At 40.0% G+C, this 18291-nt stretch overlaps 1 protein-coding gene across 1 annotated transcript in view; it reads left to right on the top strand.

The window, feature by feature from the left end:
* The window catches only part of LOC104379741 (zinc finger RNA-binding protein-like), a 42981-nt gene that overhangs the window by 12849 nt on the left and 11841 nt on the right, over positions 1-18291 (top strand). The window contains exons 6-14 of the mRNA XM_086630108.1: positions 341-532; positions 7141-7429; positions 8353-8546; positions 10323-10442; positions 11423-11568; positions 11948-12110; positions 13921-14126; positions 14379-14529; positions 16027-16168. Coding sequence (XP_086486234.1) covers positions 341-532; positions 7141-7429; positions 8353-8546; positions 10323-10442; positions 11423-11568; positions 11948-12110; positions 13921-14126; positions 14379-14529; positions 16027-16168 — 1603 coding nt within the window. The remainder of the gene's footprint in view (positions 1-340; positions 533-7140; positions 7430-8352; positions 8547-10322; positions 10443-11422; positions 11569-11947; positions 12111-13920; positions 14127-14378; positions 14530-16026; positions 16169-18291) is intronic.

Below are 18291 nucleotides of genomic sequence, written 5' to 3'. Positions count from 1 at the left end.
TATCAAGCTTTCAATGTCTGATGGCATTGTCTGATGACAATGTCTGATGGCATCTTTTCAATATCAGTTGACCAGTACTTGATTGAGGAAGTGAAAAGGTAAAGGAGAAAAGACCATATTGTATTACCTAAAGGTGGAATACTGGTGGTGAAGAAAATTTCTTGGTCTTAGAAGTGGCCTGCTTATGCCTTAGAGCATGTCATATGAAAGAAACTTTCAGTGTAGGAAGTATTTCTCATACAAAGCATATATTTTATGTTCTATATTACATGTATTCACATGAATGATGAATAAGCAGTACAAAGACAGGTTATTGTGTGTGTATTGTTTATTTAAACAGACTTACAAAGAACACTTAGAAGGCCAGAAACACAAAAAGAAAGAAGCAGCATTAAAAGCTTCCCAGAACACCAATAACAGCAGCACTTCTGCTCGTGGAACTCAGAATCAGTTGCGCTGTGAGCTTTGTGATGTGTCTTGTACAGGAGCAGATGCTTACGCTGCCCATATCCGTGGAGCCAAGCATCAGAAAGTAAGAACTTTCTCTTGTCCTTATTATACAAGTCAGTCGTATATTTCTTCCCATCATTTTTTCTCATCTTAGAGAGGAGAAAATAAACAGAAACATTATAATTAGATTTTGTTTAAAGATGTTCTACTTTTTGTTTCAAAGTTGTCTTTAAGCTCACTATTAGAAGGGCCTTGTTGGGAGAAAGGGGGAAAAAATATTGCCACAGCATCAATGAGAAGAGGATGTATTGAGGAAAGTACATAAATCGTAGGAAGAAGGTGTAGAGTAAGATGGGGAAAAGCATCAATGAGGACATGCAGTAGCATGCTTGTGCCTCCTAACTCTTTTCAAGGCTTCTTGACATTCTCCTTATTTGTCTGCTTCTGTGAAGCTCTCAGTGCGTTTTGAAACACTGTAAGCTGAGTCATTGCCAAGGGACGGGACTATTATGCATCGCTTTTTGGTATTTCTTGCAAAGAAAATTGGCATATGGGAGCAAGGAACAATATCCTGTAGTAGACTTTATAATGAGTATGTTTGGAAGAGTTTTGGTAAGCATGCTTTCCCTACTGTCTGGGTGCAGTTAGGTGGGCATTGTGGAATAAAGACTGCAGGCTGCACTGTGAACTTATGACCTGTGTTTTAAATTAGGCCATACAATAGTAAATAGAATGGCAGTGTAGAATGTGTGTTTAGATATTACAGATTTTCCTCATAACTTTGAAAAGATTAATGTCAGTAACAGATACAGTATTAATATTCAGCTTTTATAGCTCTTTGTATCTTAAAACACTGTACAGTGGCATCAGTAACATCATTCCTATTAAAATAAATCTCATAGCAAATTTAAAACAATTTTCCCAATGTTATTTTTTGTTAGTATGAGAACAAAAATTATAATTTAGATAGACTTGCCTAGTGTTCTTTCTTTCATTAATAAGTTGACCCATGAAATTTTTGGATTGTGCCCAGTAACTCCATAGATATATGGAATATGGTATATATTTATGTATATGGAGTATGGTATATATTATCTTTATATATTTGGATGTTACTTTCTTTTCCTCATAGATAGTTGCTAATTTAGGTTGTTATCAATGTAAAAGTGAAATCTCAAAGGACTCTATTTCTTTGGTACACTGAAGAATCTTGTGCCTTCTACTGGAAAAATAATTTTGAAGAGTTACTTGAACTTAAATTTATAGTATTATGTGACATTAATATGTCTGTATTCTGATGGGGAACATGCCTAAAAACTGAGAACAAAAGCCTAAGAAGTGTATGTATACAGTTGTGTGCATATCATGATTGTGTACATGTGCTTGCATTAAAGACATATCTAGCAGATTTGTGTTTTTTTATTTTGGTTTGGGTTTTTACTGCTACTTTCAAACCCAGTCTTTAGTTTTCATTTTGCATGTTTTGTTCTTATGGACTACGTGCATTGCTTTTTCAGGTGATGGTCAGCTGTCACCAAGAAGAAGTTTTCGATCTTAAGCATGTTGTGAAAAGGCCTCTGCTTATTACTTCTAAGAATAAGCATGTACTTTACAAATAAGCATGTACAAATAAGTCTGCTGCCTCCCTGGGGCCCGGGTCAAGGATGTCAGTAGGAAACACCCTGGTCTGGTACAGCCCTCTGATTATTATCTGTTACTGGTCATGCAGGTGGGAACTGATAAGGTAGCAGAGAGAGGCCCAAAAGCCATCAAAAGGGACTTCAGGGCATTGGGGCAATTGGTTGAAGGGTCAGGAGCACAGGTAGTGTTTTCCTCAAACCCTTTAGTGGCAGGAAAGAATACAGATAGGAACAGGAAAACACACCTGATTAACAGATGGCTCAGAGGCTGGTGCCACTGATGGAAACTTGGTTTCTTTGATCATGGGGAGGCTTTCACAGAACCAGGTCTGATGGCAACTGATGGATTTCAGCTGTCTCAAAAGGGGAAAAGGATTCTTGCCCATGAGCTGGCAGGGCTCATCAAGAGGGCTTTAAACTAGGTTTGAAGGGGGAGGGGGATACAACTAGGCTATAGCCTAGTAATAGCAATTTGTAATAGCAAGTCTTGACAATTGCTAGTAATAGCAATTACTGAGACTTGGTGGGACAGCTCGCATGACTGGAATGTGGTCATGGATGGCTATGTCCTCTTCAGGAAAGATAGGCCAGCAAGGCAAGGTGGTGGAGTTGCTCTTTCCATGAGGGAGCAACTAGGGTGCATTGAGTCCTGTCCAGGGGCGGATCATGAGCAAGTTGAGAGCTTGTGGGTGCGAATTAAAGGACAATCTGGCATGTGTGATACTGTTATTGGTGTCTATTACAGACCACTGGATCAGGATGAGGAGGTTGATGAGGCCTTCTACAGGCAGCTGACAGCGGTCTCGCAAATGCAGGCCCTGGTTGTCATGGGGGACTTCAACTATCCTGATATCTGCTGGAAGGCCTACTCAGCCAGCCATCCACAGTCCAGGAGGTTCCTTCAGTGCATTGATGATAGCTTCCTGATGCAAATGGTGGATGAGCCTGCTAGGAGAGGAGCGCTGCTGGATCTTATTCTCACTAATAAGGAGGGTCTGGTTGAAGCGCTGAAGGTCGAGGGTAGCCTTGGTTGTAGTGACCATCAAATGGTGGAGTTCAGGATCTCATGTGGCAGGAAGAGAATACCTAGCAGAACTAGAACCCTGGACTTGAGTAGGGCCAACTATGATCTTTTCAAACAATTGCTAGGAGAAATCTCATGGGACAGAGTACTGGAAGGTAAAGGGGCCCAAGATAGTTGGTTAGCCTTCAAGGACCTCTTCTTCCGAGTTCAAGACCAGTGCATCCCAACAGGTAGGAAGTCAAGAAAGGGTACTAAGAGACCTGCATGGTTAAATGGGGAACTGTTGGGCAAACTCAAGTGGAAAAAGAGAGTGTACAGATCATGGAAGGAGGGGCAGGCCACTTGGGAGGAATATAGGTCTGCTGTCAGAGGATGTAGGGAGGCAACTAGGAAAGCTAAGACCTCCTTGGAATTAAACCTTGCAAGAAAGGTCAAGGATAACAGAAAGGGCTTCTTCAAATACATTGCAGATCAAACTAACACTAGAGGCAATGTAGGCCCACTGGTGAATGATGAGGGTGCCCTGGTGACAGAGGATAAGAAGAAGGCAGAGTTACTGAATGCCTTCTTTGCCTCAGTCTATACTTCTGGAGGCTACCCTGATGAGCCCTGGAACCCTGAGGCTCCTGAGGAAGTCAGGATAGAGGAGTCTACCCTGGTTGATGAGGACTTGGTTAGGGACCAGTTAAGCAACCTGGCCATCCATAAGTCCATGGGTCCTGATGGGATGCACCCGCGGGTGCTGAGGGAGCTGGTGGATGTCGTTGCCAGGCCACTCGCCATCATCTTTCATAAATCGTGGGGAACAGGAAAGGTGCCTGAAGACTGGAGGAAAGCAAATGTCACTCCGGTCTTCAAAAAGGGCAAGAAGGAAGACCTAGGTAACTATAGACGGGTCAGCCTCACCTCCATCCCTGGAAAGATAATGGAACAACTTATCCTTGGTGCTGTCTCTAGGCATATCAAGGATAAGAGGGTCATTAGGGGCAGTCGACATGGCTTCACTAAGGGGAGGTTGTGCTTGACAAACCCGATAGCCTTTTATGAAGACATCACCCAGTGGGTGGATGATGGTAGAGCAGTGGATGTGGTCTATCTTGACTTCAGTAAAGCATTTGACACAGTCTCCCGTGGCATCCTCACAGCTAAACTGAGGAAGTGTGGTCTGGATGATCGGATAGTGAGGTGGATTGTGAACTGGCTGAAGGATAGAAGCCAGAGAGTAGTGGTCAATGGGACAGAGTCCAGTTGGAGGCCTGTATCCAGTGGAGTCCCTCAAGGGTCAGTACTGGGACCAGCATTGTTCAACCTATTCCCTCATCCAAGTCATTGATGAGTAGAGTGCATGGTCAGCAAGTTTGCTAATGACACTAAACTGGGAGGAGTGGCTGACACACCTGAAGGCTGTGCTGCCATTCAGAGAGATCTGGACAGGCTGGTGAGTTGGGTGGGGAGAAATTTAATGAAATACAACAAGGGCAAGTGTAGATTCTTGCATTTGGGTAAGAACATCCCCATGTACCAGTACAAGCTGGGGACTGAACTGTTGGGGACAGCACAGGGGAAAGGGACTTGGGGGTCCTGTTGGACAGCAGGATGACCATGAGCCAGCAATGTGCCCTTGTGGCCAAGAAGGCCAATGGCATTCTGGGGTGTATTATCATAGAATCATAGAATGGTTAGGGCTGGAAGGGACCTTCAAAGGTCATCTAGTCCAACCCCCCTGCAAGGAACAGGGATATCTCCAACTAGATCAGGTTGCTCAGGGCCTCGTCCAACCTGGCCTTGAATGTCTCCAGGGATGGGGCATCCACCACCTCTCTGGGCAACCTGTTCCAGTGTTCTACAACTCTCATGGTAAAAAATTTTTTCCTAATATCCAACCTGAATCTACCTCCCTCTATTTTAAAACCATTACCCCTTGTCCTATCACAACAGGCCCTCCTGAACAGCCTCTCCCCATCTTTCTTGTAGGCCCCCTTGAGGTACTGGAAGACCGCTATCAGGTCACCCCGGAGCCTCCTCTTCTCCAGGCTGAACAGCCCCAACTCTTTCAGCCTGTCCTCATAGGAAAGGTGCTCCAGCCCTCTTATCATCTTCGTGGCCCTCCTCTGGACCCTCTCCAACTGGTCCATGTCCTTCTTATGTTGGGGCTCCAGAACTGGACACAGTACTCCAGGTGAGGTCTCACGAGGGCAGAGTAGAGGGGGAGAATCACCTCCCTCGACCTGCTGGCCATGCTCCTCTTGATGCAGCCCAGGATGCGGTTGGCCTTCTGGGCCGCGAGAGCACATTGCTGGCTCATATTGAGCTTCTTGTCCACCAGTACTCCCAAGTCCTTCTCCTCAGGGCTGCTCTCGATCCATTCTCCGCCCAGTCTGTATTTGCACCTGGGATTGCCATGACCCAGATATAGGACCTTGCACTTGGCCTGGTTGAACTTCATGAAGTTGGCACGGGCCCACCTCTCCAGCCTGTCGAGGTCCCTCTGGATGGCGTCCCTCCCTTCCAGCGTGTCGACGGCACCACACAGCTTGGTGTCATCGGCGAACTTGCTGAGGGTGCACTCCATGCCACTGTCCACGTCACCGACAAAGATGTTGAAGAGAGCCGGGCCCAACACGGACCCCTGAGGGACTCCCCTCGTGACCGGTCTCCACTTGGACATCGAGCCGTTGACCACTACTCTCTGAGTGCGGCCATTGAGCCAATTCCTTATCCACCGAGTGGTCCATCCATCAAACCCATGCCTCTCTAGTTTAGAGAGAAGAATTAGAAGGGGTGTGGTTAGTAGGTGGAGAGAGGTTCTCCTCCCCCTCTACTCTGCCCTGGTGAGGCCGCATCTGGAATATTGTGTCCAGTTCTGGGCCCCTCAGTTCAAGAAGGACAAGGAACTGCTTGAGAGAGTCCAGTGCAGGGCCACAAAGATGATTAAGGGAGTGGAGCATCTCCCTTATGAGGAAAGGCTGAGGGAGCTGGGTCTCTTTAGCTTGGAGAAGAGGAGACTGAGGGGGGACCTCATTAATGTTTGTAAGTATGTAAAGGGTGACTGTCATGAGGATGGAGCCAGACTCTTCTCAGTGGCATCCAATGATAGGACAAGGGGAAATGGATATAAGCTGGAACATAGGAGGTTCCGCTTAAACATGAGGAAGAACTTCTTCCCAGTAAGGGTAACAGAACACTGGAACAGGCTGCCCAGAGAGGTTGTGGAGTCTCCTTCTCTGGAGATGTTCAAAACCCGCCTGGACGCGTTCTTGTGTGATCTAATCTAGGTGGTCCTGCTCCGGCAGGGGGATTGGTCTAGATGATCCTTTGAGGTCCCTTCCAATCCCTAACATTCTGTGATTCACTTTCTATGGGATACTAAAGAGCTCTGAAATGTCTCTTGCATCCTCCTTAACTGTCTCTGCAGATGTGCTTTAAAAAAAAAAAAACACAAAACAAACAAACCGCAACAGTAACAAAAAAACCAAAAAAACCCAACCACCTTTGTCTAAGGAATATCTTCAGTTTTGCTAGGTAACCTGCAAAGTCTTTCAATATAAATACTCTTAAAATGTAGTGATCCAAAGAGATGGTGTTGTTCAATCTGAATTAAATAACTCTTATTTATAAATATTATTTGGAATAGAAATATTTCAATGTACTACAGTTTTTGGAAGGAGAATAAAAAGCAACAAAACAGTTTGAGCAAAATGTTTCCTTGAGTTTTACTGACTTGTGAGTTTATTTGCTTTCTGTTCTTGTCTATGCAGCTTTTGGAGTAAATGTCCGAATTTCTAATGGAAATAAGCAATTTGAGATAACTATTAACTATTTCCTTGTTACAGATTACAAGAACTTTTACATGTCCTTTCTTTTTTCCTTGAGATCACTTTTTGTAAAGAAGCAATTACTTTTTATATTGATTTTTTTTTTTAGTGATATTGATGTTTCTATTAAAGCTTCCATAACATATAACAAATTCATTTTTTATAGTTATCCCAGGGAGATCATATTATGAGTTTCTCTTTATTTTTATAGGTAGTGAAGTTGCACACAAAACTTGGCAAACCCATTCCTTCAACTGAACCAAATGTGGTTACCCAAGTTACTTCCTCAGCATCCACATCTGCTTCCAAATCAACTGCTTCGTCTTCAAACATAGTAACTAACAGCAGTACTGTGAACTCCTCTGTTGCATCCTCTGCAGTGAAAATTCTTACTCCCCCAGCAAATGCAGCACTTAACATGGCGTCCAACAACAAAACATCTTCAACTGCTGCTAATATAGCTGTAAAGAAAATATCTACACCGAAAATAAACTTTGTTGGCAAGTACAGAAGTCAGTCTTTATTTTGAAACCTAATCTATTCTATATTTTTTTTAAGATTCTAGTGCAACAAATACAAATGTATTTAGTTAACTTTATGCATGAGTAACTGTGTTTAAGAGAATTACTGATAGGCGAAAATAAGAATGTATATAAAAGTTTTGCTTTACAATTTATGATGTTTTCTGCCCTGTTGTCTCCACCTGACCTCTCTTGGAGGCTTTTCCCACTTTCATAAGAATCCTCCCACCTTTGGTTTCTTATGTAGTAGCTATTAGAGTATTGCAGTTTATAGTCCAGTTGGTCCTAATTTCAGTTTACAGCCTGGGCTGTTAAGGCAACCTGCAGTAAGCTAGCAGTTGATAACTGGGCAATTTAAACATCTTTGTAACAGTGGAAACTTTTGAAATAAGCATGACAGACATTTAGAGATAGGAAGCAATCGTTCAACAATAAGCTATCCTGCTCTTGAAGGAAAAACCTATGCAGTTGCAACACTGAGAGTATACTACCTTTGTTAGTACAAACATTATAAGCTTTTGAAGTACTTTTTTGGAACCATTTACACAAAAAAATCTGATTAAAAAAAGCTATTATTAAAATTTATTTGCTGAGTTGTTCCCATTCAGTCCTATCTCTTTTAAAAAAGCATAAAAATTAATAATGAAAATTGCAACTATGTAAAGCAAAAGTTTTTCTTCCTAAATAAAAAACTAAATGTTTAAATAACTTGTTAAACTTTTTTAAAAAAAAAAAACCTTTAATTGTATTTAAAATATGTTTAAGCTTTAACTAATTTTAAAAGACTGATAATACTTTGGCAGGAACATTGATACTTGCAAATAAAGTCTACAGTTTGCACATCATGCATAATCATATTCTAATTTTATGGAAGTTATCATTTTAAATTTTTTGATTTGTAGGTGGTAATAAGCTTCAGACAACAGGAAGTAAACTGGAAGAAATGAAATCAGCTGAAAGTGTTAAAACAACAACTGCTGCTACAGTACAAACACAGGAAGTAAAACCAGACACAGCAACTGAACCAGTGACTCCTACAACTCTTGCTGCCTTACAAAGCGATGTCCAGCCAGTGGGCCATGACTATGTGGAGGAGGTATTGATATGAAAATGTAGATTGTTTTTTAACTATTTTAGTGAAAATTTGTTCAACACGAAACAATCACAGAATTACTGAGGTTGGAAGGGACCTCTCGAGGTCATCTGGTTCAACCCACCTGCTCAAGCAGGGCCACCTAGAGCCAGTTGTCCAGGACCATGTCCAAACAGCTTTTGAATATCTTCAAGGAGGGAGACTTCACAAGTTCCCTGGGCAACCTGTGCTAGTGCTCAGTCACCCTCATAGTAAAAAAAAAATAAAAAATAAATAAATCCTGATGTTCAGGGGGAGCCGTCTGTGTTTCAGTTTGTGCCCATTGCCTCTGGTCCTGTCACTGAGGACCACTGAAAAGAGCCTGGCTTTGTCCTCTTTGCACCCTTCCTTCAGGTATTTATATACATTAATAAGATCCCCCCTGAGCCTTCTCATCTCTAGGCTAAACAGTACCAGTGCTCTCAGCCTTTCCTCATAGGAGAGGCACTCCAACTCCTTTATCGTCTTTGTGGCCTTTCATTAGACTCTCTCCAGTATGTTCATGTCTCTCTTGCACTGGGGAGCCCAGAACTGGACACAGGACTCCAGGTGTGGCCTCACCAGTGCTGGATTAGAGAGGAAGGATCAGCTCCCTCAACCTGGTGGCAATACTTTGTCTAATGCAGCCCAGGATGCCATTCGCCTTTGTTGCAAGGGCACACTGTTGGCTCAAGTTCAACTTGGTGTTCACTGGGACCCCTGCCAGGTCCTTTTCTGCCAAGCTGCTTTCCAGCTGGGTGGCCCTCAGCATATATTGGTGCATGAGCTTGTTCCTCCCCAGGTGCTGGACTTTGCACTTCCCCCTGTTGAACTTCACAAGGCTCCAGTCAGCCCATTTCTCCAGCCCGTTGTGAGATCTCTCTCTTTGGATGGCAGTGCAACCCTCTGGCACATCAGCCACTGCTCCCAGTTTTGTGTCATCAGCAAACTTGCTGAGGGTATGCTCTGCCCCATCATCCAGATGATTAATGAAGATATTTAACAGAAAAAAATGCTAAAATTGGCAAGTTCTCTATAAAAGGAAAGAAACTTCACTAGTATGGAAAATTGTAATCAGTTCTTAAAACATTCTATATTTCCTGCCTTAAGCTACTATTTTGCTTTTCTAGGTACCAATAATGCAAACTACACTTTAGCTTACCATTGTTGCATTTAAGTACCAGACAAAATTTTACACATAATTTAACACCCCAGAGTTAAGTCTACAACTATCAATCCATTTTGAGGTTACAAGTACAAAGGACATAACTATACCATTAACAGAAAAGCTTTCCCAAGTGCTTGGTTCCTAAAGACACGAGCCTGTTGCAAATTTAAACTAGCTGGCAGACTTCCCTCCTAAAAATGACAAAGGCTCCTCTGATTAGTGAGGCACCTTTCCTCCCCAATTACCATCACCCTCCTCTGTCTCCCCATCATTAGTCAACTGCAATACTGGCATACAGCCCATGTTAACAAATCCAGAGCCCTTTATTGCCTTTCTAATGTTGGCATATCTCCTTTGAGAGTGGGACCTCACTGATTTGAAATTAAGTCTATGAAAATCTTTTTACAAGCAGCAGTAACTTACTGGAGGCTTCTTGTGTACATTAAATAAGCTAGAATAGCATGTTTAAGATAGCACTTAAGACTAACATTATCCAGCATCACTAAATTAGATTAATTTTTGCATCAGCTTTGGCGTGGGTTTTTGGTTTGGTTTTTTTTAAAAGCCAAATGTGTTATAAATTTATTTTCCAGGTAAGAAATGATGAAGGAAAGGTGATCCGCTTTCACTGTAAACTTTGTGAATGCAGTTTTAATGATCCTAATGCCAAGGAGATGCACTTAAAAGGGAGGCGACACAGACTTCAGTATAAGGTTAGTAGAAATGCTAATGCTTCTATCTGAAAATCCATCAGATGTCAGCTGACTGATTACACGTTCTTACATTTAAAGACTAGTCAAAAGTAGGTACTCTGAGTAAACAGCATATAAAAAAGCTAGAGGAAATATATTTCTTAGGGAATATAGTCTTTAAAGTAGTAATGCAGACTGTGAAACTGCATTTTGGCTTGGGGTTTTTTTTTAAACATTTTGAACATTGCTTTCAGGCAATCTTTGCAACATTAAAATATTGTACAACATATGCAAGCAACGGGAGGTGCTTTGTGTTGTTTACCATGAATTTTCAAATAGTGTGAAATACTAGCACTCCATGTTTTTGACAGGATAAACCACATAAACCCTTTGTGGAGACATTTGAGAAACAAGTGTTGCAGACTTTTAGTCATGAATGGAGCGACACCTATACTGACATATGGTGTGCGTTTTGATTATTATAAGATTATATAGGAAGAATCTACTGTGGTCACAGGAGATACAATGGGCCTGCATAATCATGAAAGGGATGAAAGAAGAGAAAAAATTGCCAGAAAAAACGTATTCAGTAACTCATGATTATGCCCCTGTATGAGGGACCCTTCAAGAACAGAGTATCAGAAAGCACACTGTAGTTAAGATGAAATGTTTTTTTCAGGCTATAGAGTAGTCATCCTGCTACAGAACGAACAGCAAATTACTTAGTATTTCATGTAACGTTTTAATCTTAAATTGCTTTGTTCTCACATAGTTGAAGAGGGAATTTATGCTATTTGTAGTATGTTGCTATTTCTTTCCTTTAAAGTACTGGATACAGATTTTTCTTCAACTATTCATTCAGTGCAGTTCTAAACCTGCATTTTACTCACCTTGATTTTATCATAGACCCAGTAGTGTGTGTTAAACATGTCAGAAGAACTCAATAACTTTGAGATTGCAAGAGGCAAACCAACATTTCATTCATCATTTTTCTGAACTAGAAAAAAGTAAACCCAGACTTACAAGTAGAAGTAAAGCCCAGTATTCGAGCAAGAAAAATTCAAGAAGAGAAGATGAGGAAACAGATGCAGAAAGAAGAATACTGGAGAAGGCGAGAAGAGGAAGAACGCTGGAGGATGGAAATGAGGTAATGCACTCTGTTTTATCAATGAATGAGACAAAGCTGCAGTCAGATTATCTAAAACTAACTCTGCTTCTGTAGTTACTTATTTTGAATACTTGTTTTGGGAACTCTCTACTGTCTTGTTTTAAATTAAGTTGTCGTTCTCCCTCTGGGTTTTTTACTTGGTTTTTGTTTGTTAGTGTTTAATCCCTCTGAGGAATGTAGACTTACTAAAATTATTTGCTATAATTTCAGGCCCACTTTCAAAATAACCATTCGTTTTAGTTACCCTCTGGAGTTCACTAGTATTAGCTCATGACTACTAGAAATGAGCTAGTGAGGACATCCAAGAATTTATCTAGAATGATTGGAAGTATTAACTGCTTTGATCGATGCACTTCAGGCGATATGAAGAGGACATGTACTGGAGGAGAATGGAGGAAGAGCAGCATCACTGGGATGACCGTCGCAGAATACCAGATGGAGGATATCCTCATGGTCCTCTGGGACCTCTAGGCCTGCTGGGAGTTAGACCAGGAATCCCTCCTCAGCCCCAAGGACCAGTTGTGAGTTTCTTAACTTGAGGTGAAAAAAATCCAAAACCAAACCCCATACTTAGCAGGAGGCACAGTTAAAAACTAGAAATTATTCAGTGCTACTTCGGTTGTCTCCAGTGTTTCTTAATAAAGGATTTGGAAAAGTGAGGAAAAAAAGATATACTAATGAAACTCTGTAGATCATAGAATCATTAAGGTTGGAAAGGACCTCAAAGATCAAGTCCAACCGTCAACCCAATACCACCATGCCCACTAAACCATGTCCTGATATGCTACATCTACACGTTTTTTGAACACTTCCAGGCATGGTGACTCCACCACTTCCCTGGGCAACCTGTCTTCCAAAATAGATCCACTTATATGACAAAAGGATGCCTTGAAGACAAATATTGTTTCTTCTGAAATACAAGTCACTGAATTTGTATACTACTTTTTATTTCATTTAATTGCATTATACTTTATTTTTCTAATTGCGTATGGATAAAAAGTGGTTGGATCATCAGTCCCAGAGGATAATGGTTAGTGGTGGGTTGTATTCTACCTGGAGGTCAGTAACAAGTGCAGTACCACATGGGTTTATCGTGGGATTTGTCTCATTAGCACCTTATCAATGATCTGAAAGGTGATGGAGTGAGTGTACGCTCATCAGGTTTGCAGCTGACACAAAACTGAATCGGCTCAGGGTGGGGAGAACAGTTGATACCTTTGAGGGCATCCAGAGGGACGTAGGCAGACTGGAGGAATGGACCAACAGGAACTTTATGGAATTCTGCAAGGACAAATGCCTAATGCTGCACTTGAGAAGGTATAATTCCTTGCACTGAGGGGTTGAGGAGTGACAGGCTGGGTAGCAGCCCTGCTAAAAGGGACCTGGAGTTCTTGGCAGATAGCAAGCTGAACATGAGCCAACCGTGTGCCCTGGCAGCAAGGAAGGCCAACAGCATCCTGGGTGATATTAACGGGAGCATAATCAGTAGATAAAGGGAAGTGATGAGCTTTCATTAGACCCAAACTGCAATACTGCATTCACTTTTGGGCTTTCTAGTACAAGACAGATACTGATAAACCATAGCAGATTCAGTGTGGGGCTACCAGGATGGTCAGGGGTCTGGAGTGCGTGCCCTGTGAGGAGAGACTTGAGAGATCTGGGCTTGTTCAGCCTGGAGAAGAGAGAGCTTCAGTGGGACGTAATAGCCTTCCAATACCCGTGCATTATAAAGACAACGGAGCCAGGCTCTTCACAGTTGTGAGGAGGCAAGATACAACCAGCTTAAGCTGAGACAAAAGAGGTTCAGACTGAATACAAGAAATATTATTTTTTTTCCACACAGATGTTGTGCAGCTTCCATCTTTGGCGGTTTTTGAAGAACTGACTGGATAATGCCCTGAGCAACATGATATGGTCTTATAGCTGACCATGGTTTGCACAGGAGGTTGGACTAGAGGACCTCCTGAGGTCCCTTCCTATTTGAATTCTTCTGTGATTCTATGAAAGCAATCATGAATACTTTATTTTGCAGCAGTATGCAAGTATTTACCAGTTAACAGAAAGACAATAGATATTTATGTTGGAGAGGTACTTTTGATCCTGTGATTTCATAATTTGTTTGGTTTTGATACATTTTGTGGTTTTTCAGACATGATTGATTGTGACCAGTGTAAGTTGTTATGGACACTTCAGTTCACATTTTGTTACATTTCAATGATTTGAGGTTTGAATATTCTGTTGTTTAGCCACAGGTTTGGTTTTTGGTCACATATCATCTGTGAACTTGGAAGTGTATCCAAATTTCAGAAATGTGCTTTTTCATCTGTTTAGCCTCTACGCCGCCCTGACTCCTCTGATGACCGCTATGTGATGACCAAACACGCAGCTATATATCCAACAGAGGAGGAACTTCAAGCAGTCCAAAAAATTGTTTCTATTACTGAGTGTGCTTTGAAACTTGTTTCTGACAATATGACTGACCATGAAAAAAGCAAGAGTAAAGAGGGAGATGACAAAAAAGATGGCAATAAAGACAGGTGTTTTTCATTATTATTATTATTATTTTTTTAAGAATTTAATCTTTTTTTTCTGAAGTCATTTTATGTTTTTCCTTGCACCGTTATCAGTGCTTCCAGGGATTCTGTTCTCTTTGGGTTTTGATATGGCGTATGGCACTATGGCCTCAAGAGTATATGGAATACTCTTATTTTATTTAGTTTTTCTATCTTTAGAATTAGTTTTATTGTTTTTATATTATTTTTAAGGCAACTTTTAACTGTAATTCACAGAGCTTTGAAAGGAGTTTTACGGGTAGGCGTTTTGGCTAAAGGTTTGCTACTCCGTGGAGACCGAAACGTCAATCTTGTTTTGTTATGTGCTGAGAAGCCTTCAAAGATGTTACTCAGTCGTATTGCTGAAAGTCTTCCCAAACAACTTGCAGTAAGTAGAATTTAGATTTTTGAATTTGAATTTTTGTAAAGATACTGTAAAAATGTGTTCTCAAGTCAAATGTCTGCAGGGCTGACTGTGCTGTGTTTCATAGCTCAGATTCAGTTCCTTTTCATTTTCTGAGTGTTTCTGTGTGAATTCAAGGACTATGCTGCATGTTTTGCTTTCTGTATATTGTGTCCATACAAGTGTCTAGGTTTTATCCTAGCAATGTAGTATCAGTCATCATTTAATAGATTTCATTTAACTGGGAAATAGAAATGAGCAGAAGACAGACTATTATCCAGTTACCAGTAGCGATAGAGGTAATTTGTGCGGTATTACAGGAAGCTTGTGTTGACTGAAGGTCAAAGTTCTCCGTTAACGCCAGTCTGTTTGTACTTATGTCTTATTTCCAATTTTCTGTGTGTCAGTGCTTTGTAGTCCCATAATTAGTTAACTACATCTTGTGTTTTGTTTTTTTTTTAATTTGACACTTAAAAAGAAAAAAAACACAAAAAAATACCCCGAAAGTACATGCAGTCTTAGACCATTCAGCAGAATTCATATAAACCACTTGCTGTATTTCTACAAGAAATGAAAGTACAGAATAAAGTCTTTAGCTCCAGTGCTCTCTACTGAACAAAGCCTCTCCACCATTGTTATAGAATGCTTGTCACAGCATTAGTATTTCAATGCAGTCTGGTAAAATGTTCGGCAGAATCAGTGGCGTGATAGAAGCATTAGCAAGATCAGATTAATTAGAAAATAATCTTGGGTTTGCTCTTGTTTGGAATAATAGAACAGAAGAAAATTTAAAAACTGCACATCTTGATCTGGCTTTGTGAAGAAGTCACTTGTCCCTCTAGTTTGTGGAAGAAGGTGATAGGGGTGCCTACAGCTTCCTTTTGAGGGTATTTAGAATTATTAAATCTAGTTGAAAGAAGCAATTCTGAATAATCACCTTGTTACTCTTACTTTTTTTTTTTTCTTCCCCTTCGTGTTTATCTTGCCCTTTGCTCTCATCAGAGTATGTTCTGACAGCCAAGTATAGAATGTGCATAGCGGTACCCATCCTGTAACTGTGAGCTTGAAGAAGAACCACTGCATCTTTGTGCTTTTTAAAGGCTTCTATGTTCCAGTGAGAAACATATCCAACTGACATTTTAAGTGGCACCGAGGCTTTTCTTTATCTCAAACACTGTCAAGATTCGTGTTATGTAATTTACTTAGTATATGAGTTTCCTTTATGGGTAGTTTTTTTTTCTTTTGCATGCTTGGTGACTGCTGTGTATTTTCATTAATGATTTGGAAACAGTATGCAAGTCCATCTCTCTGTCTCTCTCTCAATTGTGTATACTGTTATATCTTTGAATACAGAGGTATCTGCTTCATACAATTATATTGCGTTTCTGTCTTTCTATTAAAAAGACTATGTTGAAATCCATTTTCTTCCCCATACTTTTCTTGGCCACATGCTAATAGAAATTTCTGTTTCTCGATATTTAGGTTATAAGTCCTGAGAAATACGAAATCAAATGTGCAGTCTCAGAAGCAGCAATAATTTTAAATTCATGTGTGGAACCCAAAATGCAAGTTACTATCACACTGACATCTCCAGTCATTCGGGAGGAGAACATGAGGGATGGAGGTTGGGAAGTTGTTAAAGATGTTACTTCTTTCTGGTTTTATATGTTTATCTATTCTGCTTAAGGTGGCATTAAGGTCCTAGAAGACATGCTGGCACAACTAATGTATTTGATCGAAAACATGTTTTTCAACAACCAATCTCAGTAGACAATAGTTCGTTAAAATAAATGCTTATATGATGCATTTATTTATTTTTTAAAAATTCTAACTTTACGTCCAACCTCAGCTTTCTGGAAAAGGTACAAACTTGACATTTTTTTTCTTTTTTATTCTTCCTTTTTATAAAATTATGTGGAAAACTAAGTATTTTACAGCAAGTAGCTATAAACTGACTTTCTAGAGAAGTCTTGCCCTAAGATTGTATGGTTTTAGAAAAATCATGCAGTTTTGGGTTTAAACTGGATCAGTATTACCATTGCTTACGCATTCCAAATAGCAGCACCACTTAAAATGAACTTTTGTAATGCTTTTGATGGTAACAGTGCTTCCAACTTTAAAAGACAATGCAATTTTTATTTTTTTTTTTTCCAGCTCTCTGAGGTTACTTTTTGATCTGGAGTGCTTTTTGAGCATATTTAGGCTCCTGGTATTACAATCAATCTTCTATCCAACTGACAAACCTAGACTAGTACAATAAGAAATGGCTTTGGCACTGAGCTGAAGCAGAAGGTGGAGCTTGTAAATCAAATTACATTTCTGAATTTCACAGTTTCTCTGGTGCCAGCACTGTTGCTTTAGGGTCTGTTCTGTAACACTTGCAATGCTTCAAAAGCTTTTAAGCCAACAAGCATGATTAATGTCTGCAGTACATTGGTTCTTTTTGTTTACGGGTCAGATAAAATTAACTTGTTTCCTTTTAATCCTATATTTTCATAGTTGAAAGATATTATGGCAAACAGGGTTCTGGTGTTTGACAGTGAACCTACAGATAGGAAATCTGAAGCTATCTTAATACTTCTCATATACAGGTTGAAAAAATTGTATGTGTGTATATATACATGTGCTTGTGTATATATGTATTTATATAAGCCACAGAGGCTTTTTTATTTCATCTCATCATTACATATCCTCTGAAATACTTGAGGTTTTTATATTGCACTAGTAAATGTTCTATAGCTATGACTAGTGCATTGTAAGCAAGCTGTGTTAACAAAGTCCTACATAATCAGAAAGAAAAATTTCAAGATACGTTCTCTAGTTTGGATGACTTCTGAAGAGTCTTTAAGAGTGCTTTGTACATGATTTTTAAGCTGTGCATATTATTCCTAGCTATAAAGGCTTTGTACATGTACTGTCACACCCAACCAATTCTACTTGTTTTTTGACAATCTAAGTGTAACATGACTCTTGGTTTGTCTGTGCTTAATCAGACTTCACATATTATTTAAGTTCCTAAAGAATACTTTAACTTAAAAGACTTGATTATTAAATTATGTTAACTATTAAATGAAGTTAAACTTAAACGCTGTGTTTATTTCTTATTGTACTGTGCAAAAGTGCGATATTGATTCCTGCCACAATACTCAATTTCAATTTTATGACCTGAAATTCTATTATGTAGACTAAAAAAATAAATTTCAAGTTACTGTGATCAATCCCTTAATTTATGCCACCTAAAGGAAACAAACCTGTATTTTTGTCTGACCCACACTTGAGTTAAAATGATCATTGTGAGTTTATTCACTGCTGAATACAGTACTGCCTCTAGGCAAGTAAAATCAAGTTAGATTTCTCTTCAAGACACTGAGCAGTATAAAATGGATGTGCAGATAAGTTCACTTGTGAAACTAGAGCAAATAGAAGACTGAATTGCAAATTATTGCATCAAAGAAGGCCTTATGAAGACTGCTGTTTATTTGCTGCAGAGTAATAGTATGTTTTTGTGGTTTTTCTTACTGCAGCTTCTCATGCTCTGTGTCTTAAAATGGTTTAAAGTTTTCATTATTTTTTTTTTTTTTAGTCTGCTTAGGGAGCTAGTTCATGTGATAAGGAAGGCTTTACCAGAAGAACCAGTTTGAGTAAAGATGAGACTGAGACTTGCACAGAGTAGAATCATGTTTGATGTGTAATAATCCTATTACATGATAAAAGGCTAAAAAAAATACAGTGTGAAATAAAATTGTT

Source organism: Tauraco erythrolophus, chromosome W (genome assembly GCF_009769465.1).
Source record: "Tauraco erythrolophus isolate bTauEry1 chromosome W, bTauEry1.pri, whole genome shotgun sequence".
NCBI lineage: Eukaryota > Metazoa > Chordata > Aves > Musophagiformes > Musophagidae > Tauraco > Tauraco erythrolophus.
The sequence above is the reverse complement of the archived record's forward strand: the minus strand, read 5'-3'. Positions and strand labels throughout refer to the sequence as shown.